Below are 25,418 nucleotides of genomic sequence, written 5' to 3'. Positions count from 1 at the left end.
AAAAAAGGGGACAGGTCAAATCCGAAAAACGACTGACCGGTGACTTTGTTAGATGTCCTGGGTAAGGTTTATGCCACCGCCCTTCAACAAAAATTGGTTCAATGGGCATCAGATACAGGTCATGTCGATTATCCCAGACAGGCGGGCTTCGTCAAACAAGTTGGCTGTTCTTTAAACTTACTACTACTGAATTTGGCAAAAATGGAGGCTATAAAAACCAATACTGCTGTATACTTGGCGTTCATAGACTTTTCGAGCGCTTTTGACACTGTTGACCGTGTCCGCTTGTGGGCAAAATTGTGGCAGTGGGGCTGCCCGGAAGATCTTGTATCTGCGGTACAAGAACTACATACTGAAACATCGATTAAGATTCGCCTGGACCAAGCTGGAAGGTTGTCAACGGCAGTAGCGACAGGTAACAGTGTAAAGCAAGGTTGCCCGCTTGCTGCTGCCATTTTCAGCTTGTTCATATCGGACATTGGAATCTCTATAGATGCAGAAAGACCATTCCCACCGAAAATAAATGGCTCACACATAAGCTGGCTCCTTTACGCCGATGATCTTGTCGTGATGGATCTAAAGCCGATCGGCTTACAAAGAAAACTAGACGCTGTTCAGAGTTATGTAAGCACGAATCGGCTGTTAATCAATTCTAACAGAAGTGAAATCCTGATATTTAAGAACTTGAAAGGAGGTTCCTCGAAAACAAGCTAAAAAGTTGAGATGGACTTTGGATGGAACTCCGCTCAGGATCTCGCAAAGTGTGAAATATTTGGGAATGATACTAAGTTCTTGCATCAATGATGGTCCCTGGGTAGCTGACACTAAGAGGAAATGTGTTCAACTATCCAGCCAAGCCATAATTATGAAAAATAAATTCGGGAAGTTCTCTCTTGAACCATTAAGGTTGTTTTATCAACAAAAGGTCGTCCCAGTATTGATCTATGGGGCCGAAAATGGACTGGGTTGCACCCAAGAACTATGGTCCTCACTAGAGAATCAATTCTGGATGAAAGTTTTGGGACTCCCTAGAGGAACGAAGACCGCGTGTATCAGATATGAACTTTCCCTCATTTCACTTCAGGCTAGAATCACTTGGAACAGGTTGTCCTTGTTTCGAAAGACCAGAGTACAAGAAAATATTCTGCAATTTGAAATTCTCCACAGTGCATCGGCTAAATGTCAGAATTTAGTGGCTATGTGGATGCAGAGATGCGAAAGCTTATTAAATGAATTCGACATCAAGATCCTCACATTACACGAAAATCCGAACGCTGCGAAAATAAAGATCTGGCGCATAGATTGGGAGCGAACTTGCAAACAAAGAGCTGTAGCAAAATTGATGATAGACGTTCCAGCTGAAGCTTGCGCATTTAACAAGGCACAACGTTATATTAGTCTTTTCCCAGATCCTGAGGCACGCAGACGCTTCATGTTATTTCGCATGAATCTTTTTAAAACTAAAGAGCGACGACAGAAGTGGAAAGGCAACAACAACATGAACCTTACGTGTAGATTTTGCAATAATAAACCGGAAACATTGAAGCATCTAGTTCTTTTCTGCACCAAACTCTGCAATGAAAGAACTTTACACCTGGGACCGTGGAGCACTAACCATCCTTCCTTGGGAGGGGGGGCGTGGCTACGAAGCCATGTGAGCGGACGTGCTTCTTGTCGGGCTCGTGACGATCCTACAATGATCCTGGAATAAAGTGCAGTTGCACTGGACTGGCGGACACAGAAACATTGGTATTTGCCCATGAACATGCTGGGATCACTCGGTGCTCGTGGTGAGCGGGCGTGACACTAGGAGGAAGCTGCCGGAGGCGCGCGGAGTATGTTGGACACGGGGGACGAGAAACACAAGATGGCGGCCCGGCGTGGCGGAGAAGAAGTCACCGCCGAAGCGTCGGCGGCGTGTCCGTGAGACGGACTGTAGTGCCTGTGGAGCTGTAAGGGAGCCCTGGACTGTCGCCGGAGTGTGCTGGGAGCTGCCCGTTGCCTGGGACAGCGAGGAATACCCCCGCGGGCAGAGAGACACGGAGAGGCTGCAGGCGCTAGGACCGCGCGGGAGCCGGGAGAACAAAGCGATCCCCGCGGCCCGACGGCAGGAGCCCCCGCGGCTACTGGAGTGCGAGGAGGAGAGGCGGCCCCGAGAGGACTGCCAAGGTTTGGAGCCGTGACACTTCAGGGGGAACAAACTGTGTGAGAAGCCTCAGAGTACTACGCCCCGGTCTCCTGTGACATTTGTTAAAAAAAAATAAAAAAATAATTAAAAAAAAAAAAAAAAAAACATTGAAAAGCCTTGAAGAGGCGCCCGGTCTCTGGAGCGAGGATAAGACTACAGCGGGATGGCAATTGTGCACTGAACGCCCGCACAAGCAAGGTGGAAGCAGCTAATTGACACCATTTTGCCCTGTGCCGCAATACCTCTTGGCACACACATGGGCTATCCGCTGGGGTGGACCCTGGGGGCACCACGAAGTGCCTATTGAATGTGCAGCCCATTCACATAGCCAAAGGGCTATGAGTCAACTGTAGGGTGCACCGTGCATGGGGCAGACCCCTGGACTGAATGGTGGTGGCGGGGCCCATGTGGGTGGCCTGACGCTCGACACGGGGGCACACAAGCGGGACAGTTACCCATCAGGGCACAAACATGGGCTAAGGGACACCCTCAGGGAAGCATAAAGGAACGGTAGAGGGGGCTCTTGCGATCAAGCGGGAGCGCATAACCCTCTGCTGTGATTGGGAGCGGAGCCCGGAATTTCTTTAGGGTGCCCCCCCTAAAACACGTGAAACTGTAGCGAGTTACACCTGTTGGAACTGTGGTCCACAAGTGGCAAGGCTGCCTATGTCCTTTAGTGGTAGCGCCTTGTCAAATAAGCCTCCAAGAACAAAGGCGAAGCAGCCTACGCTGGATGAATATGCCAGGACCCCGCCAGGTCCTGAGGGGGCCAGGGGTAAAGACAAGCCCCCCGTGTGTGGCATCGCGGGCACGAGTGCGAACCAGGAGGTCCTGGCTGCGATCGCGGACCTTAAGTTGGCCTGGGAGACTAAGCTGGAACTGGCTGTGACTGAACTGAAGACAGCACTGGACCGCAAGGTAGGAGAGGTGCAGGAAGAGGTGAACCTTCTGCGGCAGGACGTCCGGGCCCTGGCGGAACGTACGGATAACCTAGAGAAAGAGGTGGGCCCTAACACGGCGGATTGTGCATCGCACAAGTCTGAACTACACGCCCTGGTGCAGCGGGTGGGTAATTTGGAGAGCAGGGCGGAGGAAGCAGAAGGACGCGCCCGGAGAAATAACATTCGCATTGTGGGTATACCTGAGGGTGCAGAAGGGCACAACCCCACGGAGTTCATCGAATCCATGTTGCTGCAGGAAATACCTGGAGGGGGGCTGTCTCAAGGGTTCGCGGTTGAGAGGGCACACAGAGCTCTGATGAGGAAGCCGCCGCCAGGTAACCCGCCTAGGCCAGTGATTGCCAAGATCCTAAACTATCGGGACAGGGAAAGGATACTGGAGCACTTCCGCAAGGGAGGGACAATCCAGAGAGGAGCGGCGAACATAACGGCTTACCCGGACTATACCCTGATGGTGCAGCGAAGTCGGATGAATTTTGGAGTGGTCAAGAGGAGATTGCGGGAGGCGGGCCATAAATACATGTTGCTTTACCCGGCAAAATTGAAAGTCTTTTATAAAAATAGAACTTTATTTTTTGGTTCCCCGGATGATGCCATGGGATGGCTTGATATGGTAGGAAGCCCGCAGGAATCGGACGTCCAGGCGAAAGGAGGAGATGGCGCAGATAAGTAACCGGCAGCGGGCGCGCCTGCACTGAGGGCAGCATGGAACTATGGGACTAGATTATAGTCAGTGATGTGGCCCGGCAGGCCGGTAAAAACTGAGGCAGTAGATGATGAGACTGAGCACTGTGATTGCTGCTTTATTAAGAGCCTGGCAGAGCTACTCTGCACACCCCCATTTAGAGATTAGTTAGGTCACCAATAGTGTGGTGACACCCCGCTGGGGTCTTGACCTGGGGTTCCAGGGGAGGTCCAAACGCGGGGGAGCCTGAGATCCAGGGATGGAGCTGGGCACTTTTTGGGGTGAGGTGGGGTGGGGTGAGGAGGGGGGTTGTGTGCAGTGGTTTGGTATTTTTGGGTTAAGGGAGGGGAAGTTTTGGGCGTTCAAGTTTAAATATGAGCCTTTGGGAAGAATTAAAACCAGGAGTCTGTTTGGTGTGGGAGGAGGGGCTGACTAGAAGGGGGAAGGGGAAATTACCGATGAATCATGGGGGACCTTAAGATATTAACTTGGAATGTGAGAGGGCTCAACAGTTATTTGAAGTTAAATAAGGTCATGCTATATTTGAAGCGACATAAGATAGACGTCGCCCTACTACAGGAGACGCACCTGACGCGGGAGAAAGTGGAGCTCGTTGGGAGGAAATGGAGAGGAACTGTGGTGGGTGCATCGTACTCTGCCTATGCAAGGGGGGTTTTGGTATGGGTGGCTCCGCATGTTCCATTTAAGCTTATGGAAGAAAAGGTGGACGAGGACGGGAGGTTGGTTATGTTGAGGGGGCTGATAGAGAACAAAGAGGTGTGCATTGTTAATACATATGCCCCTTACCAAAATACGGCGGCATACTTTAGGACGCTGTGTACCAAATTGAGTGAGTGTATGGGCGGTGCGATGATCTGGGGGGGGGATTTTAATTGTGTATTGGACCCTAGGGTAGATAGGTCGGATGATAGGACGGACAGGCCCAACCCGGCGGCTAAAGTATTGCAGGTGCTGCTGGATGACTTTGGCCTGGTAGACGTTTGGAGAACGAGACACCCCGGTGAGAGGCAATACTCGCACTACTCGGCCCCGCATCAACTGCACACGAGGCTTGATTACATCTTTGCCACTCCAGACGTAGCCACTGAGAGCACCCATATAGATTATAAAGCGAGAGTCCTATCGGATCACTCGCCTTTGGTCCTGGGGTGGCAGTATTGCCCCCCCAGGGCGCGAATACCGACGTGGCGCCTCCGAGCGGAGGCGCTTAAGGACCCAGTTTTCAGAGAGGACATGAGAGAGGAGATTGTTGCCTATTTCGAGGTGAATACTGGGAGCGTAAAGTCTGCGGGTACTTTATGGGAGGCTTTCAAGGTTGTGATGCGGGGGGCTGCCATTGCGAAGTCGAAGGGACTGATGGGTGGAGTTCTAGCTAACCTGCATAAAGCCGAAATAGAGCTGGAGAGAGAGTTGGGAGGGGGCGCGGCTGATACGGAAGTAGTGCTCAGATTGCAGCGGCAGTGCGCGGAATACTGGGACAGGCTCTGTAACCTTAATTACAAAAAGTATGTAGTGAGGCAGCATGCAGGGGGAGATAAAACGGGCCGGCTCCTAGCGTGGTTGTACAAGAGCGAGACCCTTAGATCTCTGATTCAGACTGTGACCAACGCAGAGGGCGTCACGGTGGACACCCAAGTAGGTGTTAATAGGGCATTTGCCGAATATTACAAGGTGCTGTATGAGGACGCAGAGGGGGGGGCAGCAATGAGGAGATAAATGAGGTACTGGAAGATATCGGCCTGCCCCAAGTTAGCGACGAGGAGAGAGAAGAGCTGGATGCACCGATTACTTTGGAGGAACTTAAGGGGGTCGTAAGGCAGTTACCCACTAGCAAGGCTCCAGGCGCAGACGGGTTCCCCAGCGAATTCTATAAGGTGTACGGGGAGGAGGTGCTCCCCCCCATGCTGGAAATGCTCAACGAGGCGTTGGAGGTGGGACGGCTGCCAGAATCACTTAGGGAGGCGATTATAATACCGCTCCCCAAGCCCAATAAATCGGGACACGATTGTGGCTCCTACAGGCCCTTGTCGATGTTGAACCAGGACAGTAAGATACTGACGGCCGTCCTGGCCAACAGAATGCGAAAAGTAATCGGCAAGCTAATTCACCCAGACCAGACGGGCTATGTCCCGAGCAGGAACATCACCCACAATCACAGACGGCTCCATCGAGTGGTCGAATGGGGGTGCAATAACGAGGGCGAAATGGCGATTGTGGCACTGGACGCAGTTAAGGCGTTCGACTCGGTTAAGTGGCCATGGTTGCTGGCGGGCCCTAGCAGGATATGGAGTGGGGCCAGGCTATATCAGATGGGCCAAGATACTATACAATGAACCGCTGGCTAGAGTTCGAGCGGGTTCGGTGGTGTCCGAAAGGTGGTGGCTGGGCAGGGGCACTAGACAGGGGTGTCCCTGGTCCCCGATGCTTTATATTTTAGCCCTGGAGCCCTTAGCAATCTATCTTAGGCAACAATATGACCCAATCGGTATAGAGGTGGGAGGGGAACGACATTTTATATCTTTGTATGCAGATGATATGTTACTATATCTGAAATACCCGGAGGAAAATCTTCAATATGTTCTGGAGGTAATGGAGAGGTATGCCAGGCTGTCCGGTATAGCGGTGAACCCCCAGAAATCTAGTTTGTTCCCGCTGGGTAGCTATGTGGGAATTCAGGCAGAAGGGTTGCCGGTGTTGCAGGTCCCGTGGGCAGTGAGCTCTTTTCGCTACTTGGGAATAGATGTGTATCACACGGTAGAGGAGGAACATAGGCGCAACACGGAAATAGCCATTGGGAAAATCGGGAAATGCATGAGGTTCTGGGAGAGGTTGCCTCTGGCGATGATGGGCCGAGGTGCTATGCTTAAGATGGTGGTTTTACCTAGGCTGTTGCATTATTTTAACAATATCCCATACATGATACCTAAGACGTTTTTTGTTAAGCTGCATGGTATGTGCAGGGACTTTTTGTGGCACGGCACCCGGAATAGAGTTGCGTTATGGAAGTTGCAGAACTTCTACGAGAAAGGCGGCATTAAACTGCCTAATTTTGAGGTTTACTATGTTGCGGCCCAACTGCAATACGTGGCTAAGTGGCTCTCAGATGACGTGACCCCTGAGCACAAGTTGTTTGGGAGGAACTGTACTCCTTTTTATTTGCGGGAAATTATCTGGGTGGCTAGCTCGGAATTGAAGGAGCGCCCTAGAATGCTGTTGCTGGGGCGGAACATGTGGCGGCGAGCCTGTCGGATGATGGGGGACCCTTTCCCGTGTGTTCTGCAGATACCGTTGGTCGCACTGGTGGAGGGGGACAGGCAGCTGAGAGTAATTATTAGGACCTACTGGGAATCAGTGGGACTGTTCACGCTAGGAGACATGTGGCGAGACGGGACTATCACGACCTTTGAAGGACTCCGGGGGGGGGGAGACGGGACTACACGTGGGCCAATATGTCACCTACCATGTACTAGTGCAGAAGATTCGTAGTATGTGGCCTGAAACGTCGTTAGCGGAGGAACCAGATGCTACGGCGGGGGTAATATATGATATATCGGAGGGTGGGCATGAGGTCTCAAGGCTGTATGAGATGATGATGACCAAGGTGGGGAAGGACTTGGGGCACATGAGATTAGAATGGGAAACAGAAATGGGAGCCCCGATTGAAGATGGGATGTGGCAAAGGGCTTTGGGATATCATAAGAAGGTGTCGAGAAATGCCAGGTTTAAACAAATACAGCTATATGTTACGCACAGGGCATACATGACCCCTCTCAGAATATCGAAGTTCCGAAATGTTGGGCGCCAGGCGTGCCCTAAGTGCGACGATGAGAGCGCTGACATGATACACATGTTCTGGGCGTGCCCGGTAATTGGAAGCTACTGGGGCGAAGTGGCGCAGAGGTTAGCGGCAAAGGGGGTCACGCTCCAGGTAGACACGGCCTGGGCCTGCTTGTTGGGAGGGTATCCCAGAGCGAAGAAACTTAGACATGTAGAGAAATTGAAAGACTTGGCATATGTACTTGCGAAACGAAGGATTGCCATGGGATGGAAGGGGTGTCACAGGCCACGAGTGGAAGTCTGGTGGAGGGACCTACAAAAATGGGCAGAGGCTGAAACGGTGGTGTGGCAAGAGGCTAGTAGTTATACTGGGGATGAGGAAATGGGTTCCCTCATGGCGTGGAAACTATTGATAGCTGAATTGTTTGGAGCAGTGTCGGATCCAGCTGAATCTGAGGGCAGCGATGCCTAACCGCATGGAGCAGACACTGAAAGTGAGGAACACGCAGGCTCATGGGGGGGGGGGGGTGGGATTGGGAGTGTAGTGTTTTAGGTTGTCAAACGTGTTTAAATGAAACGTCATAAGCTTTACTGAATGCTGGTTGTTGGTTGTTTGTTCTAATAAAAACTTTAAAAAAAAAAAAAACATCCTTCCTTGGGTGCGGACGATTGGTGGGGCCACATGTTTAATGGAACTGATTCCAAACTGTTAATTCCTCTGACAAACTCTCTAAGAACAATTGAAGAGCGACTAAGTCTGGTTGATGCGGCTTAAAGAATAAGCAACAGTTAATAGGAGGGATGCTGCTTAAAGAATAAGCAACAGTTAATAGGAGGGATGGAGGGAGGGGGAGGACCTGAGGAACAGGTGGAACGTTGTAAAATGATGTATGTTATATGTTGTTTTGTAATTGTGTTTTAAAAGATTTTAAAGGTTTGTATAAACTGTATAAAATTAAAAAAATATTAAAAAAATAATTGTCTCAAGCACCTACAGATACATAAACGCCCACACAGAAGAAATACAGTGGCAATACATGAAAATATGGGAAAAGACCCTGGGAAAGTCAATCCCAAAGGAGAAGTGGGAACACACCTGTGAGGCGATACCTAAACTCACGAGGGCGATACAGTCTAATGAAATGTGGATGAAAATCCTCCTGCAATGGCACTACACGCCAGAAAGGCTAGATACGATGTCTGGGAAACCCCTAATGGAGGGGATGTGGTGGATAAGGGGACTGGCGACACATTTGGTGGGAATGTCCAAACTTACAGTAATACTGGGTGGAGGTGAAGGCACATATGCGGCTAATGTTCCCAGGAATGGGGGAAAAGGGGGAGGAATTATGGCTATGTGGTATATGGGATCCGAAAGACGAGAAATGATCAAAATCAGAAACGTAACTTTATGGGTCTACTAATCGAAGCATGGCTTGAAATAGCCCAAAAGTGGAAGCAGAAACTCCCTCCCCTGGCACTTGACTAGATAAGAAGAGTTTGGTCTCATATAACAATGGAACATATCACGTATAACCTACAAGGGAGTAACCAGAAATGTAGAGACCATTGGGCAGAAGCCCTTGAATACCTTCAAAGTGACTATATGGAACAGTGGTGCCCACACAAAATAAGGATACTGGACCTATTTAAATAAGGAGGCGTAGAGTTCTCCCGGTAAACTGTGTTGACATATGGAACATCCCGGGGGGGAGGGTGGAGGAGGGTTGGGATTGTTCTATGTTTACGGTTTTAAAATCAATAAAAATATGTTGAAAAAAAAGAAAACTGAACAAATAGCCAATTGTTCTCCTTAGCAGCCTTGTAAAAGAAGAACATGTCTGCTAATACCATGAACTTAAAGCCAATGCTACAAAGGATGTGAGCAAATATGCCATGTTTGCCTATATTCAAAGGAAATAAACTGCAGGGTTTAAATTTCCGCACACAAGTAAAACAATATTGTTTTTTTCTTAAAAAGAATTGACCATGGACTGACTGAACAGCTGGAATATAATAAACAGATTGTATATGCTACCTGTAAATGTCTGCAGGAGTTTTAATATGTGGCAGTTCTGTGTAGCCATTGCCATTACTGTTCTTCCTTTTCCGTTTTGCCTCCTCTTTTTTTTCACTGAATTTGAAAGTAGTATTTTTTCCAGTGTTGATTCTTACCTAAAAAAAATGTAAAAAGGCAAAATGAATAGCTCTCTCATCAGTTAATCGAAAAGCACTTTGCAATAATTTACCTTCAGTAAATAATTTCTTCGGACAGCATGGCAAAAGCATGCGCTTACCTTGACACTAGTCTTACTGTACAATAAGCAATCACAATTTGCATAATTTCAAACATTGAATATTATCAGGTGCCAAAACGTAGAAAATCCAAAGCACATCGTAAAAAGGTCTTTAATTCATAAAGTTTAGAAAAAAGTATTTAAATCTGTTTTTAAACTCTATAAGCGTGTCACTAACAAAGCGCTAATTAATGATCTTACTGAATTTGGCATTGTATTCCATTTATCCCTCCCAAGCTCTCTCCACAGTTTTAAATCTTAAACTGTCCGAGCTTCAAGCAAAGAAAAACTTGTGCTAGATAATATTGCATACCCAATGATTTTACCATCTGGCAAAACCTATCTAGGTGCTTGGGGGAAAGGCATCCAGCATTATTCTTCCTTTGTAAAAACTGCTAACAACAGTTAAGCACAAATAAAAAAAATAAAAATTATCGGATTGAAAGCACTCTGCAATTTGTTTTCCTTAAGCAATCTGTTGTACACAGAGGATTAGCCTACTAATAAGGATTCAACAGCTGTCATTTTATGTTTCTCATTTGCGTAGCTACAGGTTTCCACAATTTGAGAAAAGGCAGACAGAATTTTTGCTAAGCTATGGGTGCACTACATTTCTTACGGAGCTACGGTCTGCTAGTGTCAAGTTCTGAGATGCTCTTAGAATCTGTGTCGCTCCCATATAGTTAAAGTTCAATCCTAGCTCTAATCTCGAAGCCTCAAAAGGTATTTATCTATGGAAGCAGAGGCATAACTTCAAGATTTTATTTTTTAATTGTATCCAATTTTACAAATAGGCTTTGTGAAATAGCACTAAACTCCATGCAGGAAAGAGCAGATTGTGTGCCGTATAAGCTATTTAAATAAAAGGTAATATCTGGGTCTTTCTAAATTCTCGATTTTCAGTTCCTGATAGTTATGCTCTTTTTCCAAGACATAAGAATTGGCTTTTAACTTACATTAGATTAAAACATAATAGCCTGATGTTTCTATTCCTTAACTGGGTCAAGCTTTACTGAGGAGAGAGTTACTAAGAAAAAGGAAGGGCACCAGAGATGCTTAGAAAAATATAATCACGTTGGTCTTTATGTATTTATTTTCGAAAAATTAAGCCTGCAGTAGTCTTCAAATGACTTTACAGATAGCTCTCTGTTGTCCGATAGGCATCTGGTCAACAATAACTTAACTTATCATCCACATATAACAATACTTGAATTTGTTTTATTGGCCAATTTTGGAGAAAACCATCCAACATTTTGCAATACATTTGGCAGATTTGCCGGATATATAGAAAAGTGGTGGGTTATTTTGCAGCCCCGTTTAAAACTGGTAATGATAATTAATTTGTTAGATGGTCAGAATGTTCTATATACATTCGACTTTAAGTGCTGCATGGCACTGCAAAGCGATATGCGGCAAAGAGCTTGGACTGCCCCATTTTGTAAGTGTAGACAAGAGCCAATTTCAACAGACCCGGCCTAAGGCAATGTAAAGATCAATAAAGATACTAGACAACATATAGTTATAGTCCTTGCAAAATGTTCCTATCATACTGTTTAACTTTACACAACTGTCCAGTGTGGAGTGCTTCCTCCGAAAACCAGATTGCTTGGAAGAAAATAAATCAGACAAAGAGGTTCAAGGACATATTGAGTAAATATTTTACTACAAGAGTAACATAGGGCAATAATTACACAGTAGGCCCATGTAATCTTTTGTGTGGATTCAAGGCATAAAATAAACGGTATTGCATTGTATTTTGGGAGGGAACCCCACTAAATTGCTTTTCATTGTATTGTAGAAAATGTGACGGGAATTTCAGGCCGATAATGTCCTGCTGATTGGGCTTAGGAGATATGTGCTGACATTGAGCCTTGGTCCACACAAGCAAGGCAATCAGGCCAGGCTCTGCAACAAAATTACAATCGCCCTGCACACACGTGGCTTGTCACATTTCTCTAAGGCACTGCCTGGGCAGAAAGGAACAAACCAGACTTGGTTCTCTGGTGCTGCTTCGTAGTCTTCAAAGTGACATGTAAGTTTAGGGAGTGGGAGGGGGTGGAGTACAGTATGTGATTGGTGTGGAATTGGTTCAAACACCCCTATGCTGGGTGTAGGGGGCTGCTTTAAATTATGGACCCCAATGTTTTAAACAGATTGTGTTTAGTGTCCAAAAGGAGAATAAAGGGAGGTTTGAAGTATTTCATTTGATCATGACACTGAATGCTCAAGTGTGTGACTGCAAAGGACAGCGAAAGAAGCACTGTTGTTTTAACTCTAGACAAGCATGCTTAGCCTTAAAAATAAAATCTGCTGTTTTATTAGGTGGGTGGTGGTTGATTATAGGCTGCGTCTGCTTTGACGGCACCCATAATGGGTGGAGTGGCAAGGGGTTTGTTTTATTGTCGCCAATGTCAAAATAAATTTTGATCAGAGCTCTCGAGAAGAAAGGCAAGGTTTGCATGTATTTGTTTAGAAAGGCTGCGTTGTTTGGTTCCTTTTTTTCAAAGATAATGTAACAAATGCTACGCGTGATCGAAACATAGTGGAAACAGCAGTGACATTTGACCATTCTGTAAAGAAAATATATGAAGAAAGAGCACTATTTGCAAGTATGTTACTTTGAGGCCAGAGTCCAAAAGCTCTGAAGTTTACAATGGCCATGCGTGAGAAGGATGTCAAGTCCTGTTTTTTTCTTTGGATTCAGGGACTTCTAGTTTTCTTAAATTTCAAATGGAAAATAAAAAACGACAAGTACTATAATTCTTATCACAAATAGGACTCGATGGCCTCACGTATGGCCACAGGAAACTTGAGAGCTCAGGAATATTGGGTGAATGATGGCCAATAAAGTACTGGTTGGGTCAGCTTTGCTGGTTCCATGTGTTAAAATCGTGGCAAAGATAGCTGCGGTTACAAAATATTGCGGCAAAAATGCTGTGGTTTTGCCGCTGCAATCCATATAAAGGATGCATGGGACACTCCCGCACCCATTATACCATTGAAGGGGAGTGGGGAACATCCACGCAACCAGCGCACCCCTTAAATGGTATAACGCGGTTCACCTTTACCACGCAATTGTATAGGTGACATTTTTGCCGCACTTTTTTCACTGCATACCGCTTTGGTGGCCACCTTGCTTGGCGTGCCCCAGCTCCATTTGTGTACTAGCTTTAAGGGCCAGGTGCTACTCCACTGAATGGGTTGTGGGGCATGGGTGTTGGTGACTACGATGGCGTGCAGTTTTTTATCCTGTATTTAACATCTGCACATCTTTCGAAATCGAAAACTGCACACAGCTAAATTGATTGCTTAAGGTTTACCTTCATCAAAACAATAAGCTGCCCATTCCATTTCCATACTTGACTGCTTGTTGGTCACATAAAAAATTGAATTGTAGAACAACCGTTTTAATGCACCTCAGCAAGCTGCCTCTCAGTGTCGTATAACTAGTGTTTGACTTTATAACATGGTCTTAAGTCGCTAAATTTTAGCCGAATTTGTAGTTCTAGGCTATCCACTGCCAGTTATAACTTGTACAGCAATCCCTTGCTTTAAATTCACATCGTTTGCATTCAGGCATTCGTAGTCTTATATTTAATAGGGAGGACAATACTAAAGTGTATAATAGAATTCAAAATGACATGAGCTAAAAGGCAAGACATTCCAAACATCACATGGGGGATGGGGGGAGGGGTGATTAATTTAAACAAAAAAAGAATGTGAAACAAACCAACTACTACACAATCTTTGATGATGGAAATCAACTTCCCATTCCATTGAAAATAAACATTGTTAATCATTTGAGTTGGATTGCTAATCAAAATATTTTTATTTAGCAAATTTCAGTAATCAAGTTTGCAAAACGTATTTATCCCTTGGGATCGAAATTATACTTCTTGCAAACTTTCAGGAACTGAGATTTGATACATGCAGAGAGGGTTTAGAATGCTCAACCAAATCACAATGTTTTGTTGAAGAAAGATAGGCTTCCAACATGATTACCTCACAGAAACTCCACAACTAAGAGCAACAGCAGATGTACAGACCAGTAAGAACACACCTTACCAGAAGCTAGTAAGTGTACTTCATTTTACTCATATATTTCTAAAATGTCTGTATTAGATACAAAAAAAATGATAATTTATTTTTCTCACAGAAATGTCTAGTACTCTGGAGTGGCTAGATGAGCATTTCCCATGTGAGGAAATGTCTGAAGATAGTGAACCTAATGGTAGACAATTTTCTGTATAAACCAATTAATGAATATTATTTTATATACATTTAACAAATACATTTTTTAACAGACCATGCAAAAATTGAAATTAGTAAACGAAAAGAAATATTGAATAAGACTCTCCAGCAGATGAAAGAAAAAATGGACATACCCATGGAAAATTTCAACAATTTAAAAAACTTTGTGGAGGATCACTTGAAAGAAAAAACTAGATACCATTGTCCTACATGTACCTGTCCTCCCTCACCATATCCAACTCAATTATCCCCAAACCCTCTCCATGAACAAAAACGTTTTGATGAGACTTCCATCCCTTCTTCACCTCATATGAATCCTCTTGAAACCCCCAATAATCCTGTGTTTGTCTCAGTTTCTGCTTCACCCTCTCTGTCATAAATTTAACATCTATATATAATAAAGTAAAATTATTATATTGTGTCCTAACTCATTTCTTGTCTTTTTTAAAAATAGCAGTTCAGGTGTCCGCAGACAGCGCAGGTGTCCATAATGTCCGTAAAGAAACGAAAATGGGGGCGTCCTAAGGACAATATACCTGTCCCTACTGTTCGCATGCAAGTTGAAACTGTTCTAAGAACACACCTGGTGTTCGGGATGTCCGCCATTAATCAAAATGGAGGTATTCTAAGGACACTTTACCTGTCCGTACTGTTGGCAGGCAAGTTGAAACTGTTCTAAGAACACATTCAGTGTCCGGGATGTCCGCAATCAAACTAACACATGCGATGTCCTGAAATGTTCGCAAACAAAATGAGGGTGCCATGAGGACGCTAGACCTGTCCGTGCTGTTCGTAGGCAAGTTGAAACTTTTCTAAGAATACAACAAGTATCCTGGAATGTTCGTAAATAAACAAAATGGGTGTGTCCTGAGGACGCTATGCCTGTCCGTATTGTTCGGAGGCAAGCTGAAACTGTCCTAAGAACACACACGGTATCCTGAAATGTTCGTAAATAAACGAAATGGGGGTCTCCTGAGGACGCTATGCCTGTCCGTATTGTTCGCAAGCGAGTTGAAACTGTTCTAAGAACAAACGCCTGTTCGTAACTGTTCGTTTCGCTTGTGTCACACTTTTAATTAGTTTCAGGACCCAAACAGTGTCCGTAGAACACCAACGCGCATGCGCAAAACAGTTTCAGTGCATTTCTTGTCTTGCGGACACCCGTTCCCTTCGCGGACATGTTCGCGAAGCTATCATGTGAACGCGCCCACGCTGAGCGTGTGTTCTGACTGTGGACACTCTTCTTGTCCCAGAACAATTTAAAACTACCTTTTCAGGCAATCCACAATATTTTTCAATAATAAATCACCATAGCACAAGTCCCAGACAGTAATCCTGACTTTCTACATACTTTTTGGGACTTTTTGATCCTTTTCTTAGTGTTCGATCTGTCCGCGGACATCGCGGGTGTCCGCGAACCGTGCACAAGCACCCCTATAAAAGTCCACACCCCAGAGCTCATCCTCATTGCGTTTCTGGCTATCTTACAGAACACAGTGCATTTCTGCTGCCAATTTTCCAGATTTATTTCTGAAACCTGATGGCATCCATGGCTCCACTACTGCCACCTCGTGCTACATTTGCCTCAGCACCATCACCACCACCACCTCCCCAAGGGCCTGAAGAGTGGAACAGGAGTGAGGATGCAGAGGAGGATGAAGTGGATGACGAGAATGAGGTAGTGGAAGTCCCTACTACCAGCACTCACCGTGAGTCTTGGGTGTGGCAGTTATTTACCATTCATGGTAATGGACCTAAGGCGCATGCGAACCAAGTCACCTGCAAAGAGTGCAAAATGGTGCTAAGTCGCGGGAGGCTTGGTTCGTACAGCTTTGGTACGACTACTATGAAGCGACACCTAAGGTCGTTCCACGCTGGGGCCATTTGCAAGGTTGTACCTTGCGAAGAGCGTAGTAGGTTGACTTCCTCTACTACATCCTCCGTTTCCGATCCTGTCACCACAAGGAACACTCCTGTGGGACAGCGTATTCCTCCAGCTGCCTCACAGGCCATTCGCAATGCTGATGACTCTTACCTTTCGAGGGTCACAGTTGTGTGTAGGTACTGTGACGCAGTACTCTGCAGGGGGAGAGACTTCGAAGTGCTTTTGAGACTCTGGTCTCAGAGCACGAGAAGACCTGCTCACTACCCAAGTAAGCCCCACCCTACATCTTCCTCTCTCCACCCGCCCTTTCTTATCCCCGTGGTTGGTGTCCCCCCTTACCCTCCTTTTCCCTACTCTCCTAGTGTGTTGTGTGCAAAAAAACAAAAAAATATATAAAACAAAAATAAAAAAGGCTCTTTTCAGAGCCGCCTTTTACAGTTTAAAAATAGAAGTGGAAAATAAATGGAGCAGGGCCTTGTGTATTTTTTAGAAGTCCGCGGACAGTTCTCGAACATCTAAAATTTTGGGGTGCTGCCCTATCATAACCATTGTAGTTTTGTCTGAGAGGAAGTGGTGGCTCTGAAAAGAGCCTTTTGGTGGTGTTTGAAAACTTGAAATGGTCAGCACCTACTACAAAATGGATGCTGTAATTCCAAAAAAGGTTGCAATGCATTTTGTACATTTCTCAGAAAAATCTGATTGCAAGGATAAGTAAGATGGACTCCATCTCTGTGAAAAATGTATGTGCTACGAAACATAATATTTTCATTGTGAAAAGAGGACATGCCAACATCTCTTAGAAAGGCACAAACAGCCTCATTGACATTGCGCCTTGCTTTCTCCATTTGTGGACCAAATGAAGAAGAACGCAGCCACATTTGTCTCTGCGCAATCCGCAAAAAAATTACTTGAGAATTTGGAAACATGTCCATGACCTTCCCAAGTCCTTCTTTCATTTCAAATTGCAAAGAAATTCCAGACACATGTCCTAATCTGTTCCCTCCACAATGAATTAAAATTATGTCTGGATGATGCTGTGTCTCCAAAGTAGCACAGAGAGGTAGCAAGTCCAACCACTTCATTCCACGTACTCCATGCCAGTGCACTTCCACATGTGGGAATCCAAGATCTACAGCTACTCCACAGCTTTCTGCATGCACCTTCAACCAATGTATCCATGAGTCTCCCAAAATACAAACAATCTGTTTTCTGAAACACACAGCCATAGCTATCTGTTCTTCTCTCAGGAAAGAGTATCTGACAAACTCTCTCCTGGTACAACACACCCACTAAACTTTACTGACCAATCCTTTGCTCTACTCATTCTCATTTGCATGCCTCCCCACCCAAAAATACCCGCATCTAACACGCGATGTCCGCGGACTACCGCCATGTCCGCGGACATATCGTAACATGGACAACCCTTCTACCATTTCCACTTCACTCTGTGCCATTCCCTCATTGGATATAGCTAACCAGTCACACGACCATCCACCCATCACATCCAAGACCTCAACATCTAACTCCATCATCATAGATCAGCACTTCAAATGTACTGTTAATCACTCTGAGTACAAGTGTCATATCATTGGAAAGCACCTTCTACAAGAAATACTGTACAACTCTCCAAGATTTCTACTTGCAGCTAGATGCATATCCATATGCATGAACACAAACTACAGGTATGCATATTTTCTGTATAGTACATGTACAATTCTTATACATTCATATAAACAGATTAACTGATTTTTAACTTGTATAACCTATAAAATGAACTTACTGTCATTTTTCCCATCTGCTATAATCAACTGTCACTTCCAAATCTGTTTTTAAATTTCTTTTTACACACACATTTGCAAAGCATGTTGAACATATTTAAAGTAAAATATAAAGAGTGCAGTCAAACAAAATTGCATGCACACACTATGTTCAAATATCAAACAACAATACTTGTACAAAAAAAATAAAATCAATGTCTAAATTAATATCAGTGCTATAAACACACAAAATTACTAATTTGTTTACTTTACAATTGCATTGAAAACCACTCTCCTTAAAAGCAGTAGCAGAATCTGAAGTACAAACAACAACTAAGAAGACACCTGCTCATTCAACAAGAAAAGTAAGCTAAATACCACCATAATATTTGTACTATTACTCAAACACACTGTGGGGTTAATTCATGCTATTTCTGTGCCCAAAAACAGAGATTGTGCACCATTCTGTCAACAAATCCACATTTGTTAAACAGAGATTTACAGGCACAATGGGACACAAATCTCCATTTTTCGGCGCACAAATGACGTAACTCAGCCCCTAGAATTTTAATATTATAGAACAAATAATTGTTTTAATTCTATACCATTAGATTTACTATTTGTACTTCTCCTCACCACTAGCTTACTTTCTACTGTCATCTGAACCCCAGTTTAGAAGCACATAAATTCAAGAATATCTATTCCAACTAGTTGTAGTTGCCCAATGCACAATCACACACCATCACATACATCTTTATCATCATACTCAGACACTCATGCACACAGCACAGATACATTGCAGAACACCCCAACACATACCTTCTTTATTTTTTTCAACAGACCCTAAAGAATGCCTACCAAAAATCAAGTCTGTAGAAAGCAACGCAGAAGTAGAGCAAATGAAAATACTAGTGTCCAAAATAAGCATCCATCTCTAGCAGAATTCGTAAAAAAAAGTTCAAACAAAACAGGTAATACAGTCACTTAGCGAAACAAAGCAAGCTTCAAGTACAGAAACTTTGCCTCCTCTATCAAAATGTAAAATGAAACAGAAAACGATTAACAAGAATTCAGCTAACACTACTTTTAAAACTGTTCCTATAAATCTTGATATAGTACCAAGTAAGCACACCAAAAAAAGTATTTTAGCAAAAATGTTCTGTCACAGAGTTCTTCAAAATCTTATAAAAACAGGAGAGAAATCATGCACAACTCTTAAAACCTAACATGGGAAATTAATCTTAGAAGCTTTGATAGACAGTGCAATCCTTCTCAAAAGAAAATTATTTATTTTAGTGTTAAACAAAATGAAACCACTAACAAAACTAATGACTAAATTACAAAAAGACTTATCAATAAACGAAATGTCAACAAAATAACTTCTTAAATATCTTTGGGGGTGAGTGGAGTCACACTACAAGCACAGAACCATATTTTAATGAAGAAGCATACAAACAAAAGCAAACAAATACAGTTGCCATACATAGCAGTGGACAATGTTATGAAAAAGTTAATAATACCATAATGGAACAAGAAATACTGCCAGAACACTTAGAATTACCTCTAAATTCAACTGAACCAGAACGTCTAGTATACAAATGGCCATGCACGTCAATGTGTAACATTCCCAAAAAATCTTTCAAGTCTTTACGCCAATTCCTCAATCAGTATGTGAAAGGCAAAGACAAAATCAAAATTAAACTACTGCGAAATATGGATACCTGTCCAGTGCGCAAGTACACAGGACTACAAGGACATTCATTGGCCTGCATTTCAGGACCTACTTGCAAAACCAACTTCCATCATATCAAAATGATATCAACACATCATTCAACTATAAGAAATCTAGTCTATAAACTGTACTATGCTAAAAGTCCTGCTTTAGCACTAGCCAATTTAAATAACATTCTTCTACATGGTACAGCAAAAGACCTACTTGAAGAAATAGACTATATCCAGAAAATAAATTTTGGAAGTGAAAGCCACTTACAGAATGAAATAGCTTTACAACAAATTAACAACAATTCTACGCATGGCAACCTTCTACTACACACATACAAAAAAGAAATACTGAAATTAAAAAGTACATCTGCTGAAGTACCAAACCATGTGTGTGTATGTTGCCGCAGAACTTTTTTTATAAAAGTAACACACAAACTGTAGACCCAACATACAAAATAGAAGACAATGAAGATTCTAAATTGTTTGAATTAGCTCTCTACCTTATAGCAGAAAACAAATGCGAAATAACTGACCCCTTAATACTTTGCAGTTACTGCACTACAAAACTTGACAACAATCAAACTCCTTCACGTGCTATCACAAATAATTTGGAATTATTCCCACTACCAAAACCCCTACAACAACTCAATTTATATGAGAGCATCATAATTCAAACAGTGCACCCCTTTCAAGCAATAATACGCCTTCAACCAAAAGCAGCAAAATTACCTCCCTCTGAATTGGTGAAAGGCATTCATGGCAAAGTAGTGTATTTACCATTAGATCTAAAACAAAATGTTCACACTTTGGGAGTGCAACGTCCAATGGAGCAATCTTTAATTATCTTAGTAAATGGTGTACATACAAAAGACAAAAAAATGTGGCAACAACTGGTAGACTTACATAAAGTTAGACAAGCCTTGCAATATCTAAAAGACAATAATGAATACTACAAAGAAATTACTATTGAAGAAAAGTTGAAGGAAACCACTGAAATAATTCAAGAGTCACCAGAAACTGGTCAATTTGAGCTTCTAGATCCTGCTACAGTATCCAATACTTTAGACCATTATAAAATTCATCCATTGCATTCTATAATGACACCGTAGAAGATGCACTAGAAACGTACCAAATGCGACAAACAAAAGGATCACCAATCAGCATATGGGAAAAAAGTATAGAAGCACATGCTTTTCCTCTACTCTTTCCTACTGGCAAAGGAGCAAGGTACGATGATAGACCTATTCAAATAACAGCATCAGAATACCGCTCGTTACGAATGTATTCTGTAGATCCCAGATTTAGACAAAATGTGGAATACTTATTCCACCTACTCTTTGAAAGTGAACAAGTAACTATGTTACAGAGTTGCACACACATTCAAATCAGGAACCCACTTTCAAAATATGTCCGCTACAGAATTATTGCAAAAAGTGCAACAAAAAGATGAGGTTTTACAATCAAGTATTACAAATCTTTTAGCAAACATGCGTGGTACTAAAGAGTAGTGGTTCCAACGTCATGGAGATGTACGTTGTATAAGAAACCTTGGCCCACCCACTTGGTTTGTTACATTAAGTTGTGCAGAATATGCATGGGAAGATTTACATGATTTCCAACGCATATCAAACAAAAACAAAACAAACATAAATATATACTAACACCTGGGGAACTTTGTTCTCTAGATCCTGTTAATGTTTCAAGATATTTTCACCATCACTTCATTGCTATGCTACACTTTATTTGTAATAAAACTGTTCCTCCCCTCGGAGAAGTGCAACACTTCTTTTGGAGAAAAGAATACGAAGCCAGAGAAGCACCACATACCCACATGCTTTTATGGATTAAAGATGCTCCTAAATTTGGTCAAGACAAGGATGCCACTGTGTTACAGTTTATCAAAAAATATGTCACTTGAGAAATTCCATCGTAAGCAACAAATAGTGATCTTCATGCACAAGTTTTACAATTTCAAAAGACACAAATGTGGCAAATATTGTCGTCGCAAATACAAAAACAAAGGGAAATACTACACCAAATGCTGCTTTGGTTTTCTTAGACCAGTTACAAAAACAGGTCAAGTAAACAACTTCATGTCTTCAGTTAGACATAGTGTTAAAGTTAAATCACCTAAAAATACATATTACATAAAAAGAACAGAAGAAGAAAAATATATCAATGATTACAATGCAATCATTGCCCACTTATGGAATGCAAACATACATGTGCAGTACATTGCAGACAATTCCACTGCAGTTGCACAATATGTTACAGCATACTTAACCAAAGCAGAAAAAAACAGAGCTCCAAGACCTCTGGAATGACCTGTCATCAGACAAAACACTGTCTCAGAAATTATACAGCTTGGGCATAAAAATGCTCTCCCATAGAGAAGAACAAGTTACTTCTTACCTTGTAACGTTCTTTCGACGGGATGTTCCTCCGACGTATTCCTCATCTTAGATATCTCCTTCCAGCTTTGCTGGCCTCGGAAATTTTTTTTTTCTAGAGGGCGCTACGCGTCGACGTCCTCCGAGTCGATGTCCCTCGACAGCCGCCGTATCGACGTCGACGTCATCCTGCCTATAAAGGCCGCGCGCAGCGTCCGTTGCTCAGTTCCGTTTTGTAGCCCACAATAATTCTTTCTGGACTAGACTAATCACCCTGAAGGAGCGTAAGCTGCAACAAGGGAAGTAGAACTGCGGGGATGGATGGGAGGGTCGATGAGGAATACGTCGGAGGAACATCCCGTCGAAAGAACGTTACAAGGTAAGAAGTAACTTGTTCTTCGAAGGGATTGTGTCCTCCAACGTATTCCTCATCTTAGATAGGCTCCCATAGCAGTATTCTATTATTGGAGGAGGGAGTACTGACTTCACGCTGTCTTCTATTGATGAATAGAATGCAGTACAGCCCTTCCAAACCTAGTTTCTTGACTGGAGGAGGAATCCAAGTTGTAAAATCGTGTAAAGGTATGGACAGACGACCATGTAGCGGCTGCACAGATGTCTTTAACCGGCACACCTCTTTTGAGGGCCGATGAAGCTGCAATACCTCTGGTCGAATGAGCCCTAAGGTTTTGAGGGGGCTCTTTCCCTGCCAGTTTATAACATTCCAGAATGGCTAGAATGATCCATCTGGAAATGGTCTGCTTAGTTATTGGTAACCCCAGCTTGTGACCTGTGTAACCTACAAACAGCTGGTCTGCCGGTCTTATCCTGGCTAGTCTACTGATGTAAAAACTTAAAGCCCTTCTATGGTCTAGCCTGTGTAACCTCTCTTCCTCTTTCCCCGGATGAGGAGGAGGAGGATAGAAAGATGGTAGGGTAATCTTCTGAGTGATATGGAATTCAGAAACCACCTTTGGGAGGAAATTTGGCTTCACTTGCAGGACAACTGTCTTTGTGAAAGATTGTGTGAGGGGGTTTACAAGAAAGAGCTTGTAATTCGCTCACCCTTCTAGCAGATGTAAGTGCTATTAATAAAACAGTTTTAAGGGTAAGGAATCTTAACGAACAAGAATGTGTGGTTTGAAAGGTGTGCCCATCAGGAAAGTCAGGACTAAGTTTAAATCCCATAGGGGAACTTGGAATGGTCTTGGGGGATAAACATTGGTTAACCCCTTTAGAAACTGTATTACCAAGGGTAACTTGAAATAGGATGGTTCTTCCGCAGTGCGCTTAAAGATGGATAGCGCTGCGAGATAGCCCTTAATGGTGCCAACTTGAAGGCCTGAATTTGCCAAATATAGTAGGAAGGACAAAACCATTGGTGTACCACATGAAAAAGGGTCGATATTCTGTTCTCTACACCAGCTGCAAAATCTGTTCCAACGGCAGCGGTATAAAGACTTTGTTGCTGGCCTCCTTGCCGAAAGCAACACCTCCATATCATCATCAGGGAGGTCCCAATCCTAGTACCTCAGCCTTTCAGAAGCCAAGCGTGAAGGTTAAGGGTTTTGATGTCTGGATGGAGAACCTGACCTCCCTTCTGTGAGAGTAGGTTCTCTGAGTGGAAGTCGAATTGGAGGACAGATGGACAAGTCTAGAAGGTCCGGGTACCACGTTCTCCTGGCCCAATCCGGGGCAATTAGGATCATGGTTCTCCGGAATCTTCTCAACCTCCTGATCATTTGAGGAATGACAGGGACCGGTGGGAACCCGTACAGAAGCGGAAACTCCCAGTCCACTATGAACGCGTCTCCCAGAGCTCCTCTCGGGGGAAATTCCCTTGAGCAGAACAGATCGCATTTCCTGTTGAGGCTGGTGGCGAACAGATCCACCTGAGGGGTTCCCCAAAGGGCGAAGATCTCTTGAAGGACTTCCTGAGCTAGCTCCCCCTCGTGGGAGACTGTGCTCTGCCTGCTCAGAGCGTCCGCTGTCAAGTTCTTCTCTCCGGCTAGGTGAACTGCCGATAGAGAGATTCCTTCTTGGATTGCCCAAAACCAGAGCTGCATCGCATCTCTGCACAGGGATAGTGATCCTACGCCTTCTCTTTTGTTGAGGTAATGCATGGCCACCGTGTTGTCCGTCATTATCAGGACGTTTTTCCCTTGTACATCTGGCAGGAACGCCTTCAGCGCAAGTCTGATGGCTCTCAGCTCTAACAGGTTGATATGTAGTCTGGACTCCGATGGAGACCAACGACCGCTGATGGTCAAGTCGTTGGCGTGGGCTCCCCACCCCGTGAGTGAGGCATCCGTGACTACTGTTATCTCCGGCCAGGGTTGCCAAAAATGTTCTCCTTTCAGAATGTTCTCCTGACAGGCCCACCACTGAAGGTCTCGAGCCACCCTGTCGGGAACCTGAAGAAGATCTGTCATTCTCCCTGAGAATTGTGACCACTGAGTCCTCAGTGCCCACTGGAAGGATCTCATTCTCAGGCGAGCCTCTGGCACTAGGAAAATGCGGCCTAGCAACCTCAAAAAGTCGAAGGCTGGGAGACGTTGGGCATCTTGGAACTTGGTAACCATCTGTAGAATATCTTGAGCCATCACCTCTGGTGGCGAGGCTTTTCCCAGGGAAGTGTCCAGGATCGCTCCTATGAACTGGAGTCTCTGCGATGGTATCATTTGTGACTTCTTTAAATTGAGGGAGAAGCCCAGTTTGTGAAGGGAGTGGCACACGTGATTTAGCTGGATCTGAGCTTGTTCCGAAGAAACAGCCCTGATCAACCAATCGTCCAGGTAGGGGTAGACGTGAATCCCTTCCCTCCTTAGACTTGCCGCCACTACCGACATTAACTTGGTGAAGACCCTCGGGCGGAGGTCAGCTCAAATGGCAGCACTCGAAATTGATAGTGAGAGTTGCCAATTGCGAACCTCAGGTATTTCCTGTGTTTCAGATGGATAGGCACATGGAAATAAGCGTCCTGAAGGTCCAGAGATACCAACCAGTCCTGGAACTGAAGGGCCTGGAGGATCTGAGAAAGAGTGACCATCTTGAATTTGTCTTTCCTGAGGAATTTGTTCAATTCTTGTAAGTCCAAGATGGGTCTCAGTCCTCCGTCTTTCTTTGGAATGAGAAAGTAAGGGGAGTACCAGCCCTTGTTCCTCTCCGCTACAGGGACCGGTTCTATGGCACCTTTCTCTAGCAGGTCCAAAATTTCCTGCAAGAGGAGCGGATCTGGAGCTTTCTGAGAGCTGATCCCCGGTGGATGACTGAGGTATGCGTAGGAAAGGCAGGCAGTAACCTTGGGCAACTGTTTCCAATGCCCAAGCATCTGACGTGATAGTCTGCCATAACGCCAGATGTTGAGTCAACCTGCCTCCTACAGGTGTCCTGTGAGGGAAGTCCTCAGAGTGGTTTTGGGGCGGCTGATGCAGATGGTAAAGAGGCACCTGCTGTTGCTGCGGCTTTTGAATATCTACCCCGTCC

General features: G+C 44.3%; 1 protein-coding gene across 1 annotated transcript in view; it reads right to left on the bottom strand.

Moving 5' to 3' along the window:
* The window catches only part of URI1 (URI1 prefoldin like chaperone), a 995,615-nt gene that overhangs the window by 152,956 nt on the left and 817,241 nt on the right, over window positions 1-25,418 (bottom strand). The window contains exon 9 of the mRNA XM_069607080.1: window positions 9,669-9,805. Coding sequence (XP_069463181.1) covers window positions 9,669-9,805 — 137 coding nt within the window. The remainder of the gene's footprint in view (window positions 1-9,668; window positions 9,806-25,418) is intronic.

The sequence above is a fragment of the Ambystoma mexicanum genome, chromosome 1p (genome assembly GCF_040938575.1).
Source record: "Ambystoma mexicanum isolate Mex_15411 chromosome 1p, UKY_AmexF1_1, whole genome shotgun sequence".
NCBI classification, from domain to species: domain Eukaryota; kingdom Metazoa; phylum Chordata; class Amphibia; order Caudata; family Ambystomatidae; genus Ambystoma; species Ambystoma mexicanum.
Note: the sequence above shows the minus strand (reverse complement) of the source record. Positions and strands in the feature narration are given on the sequence as shown.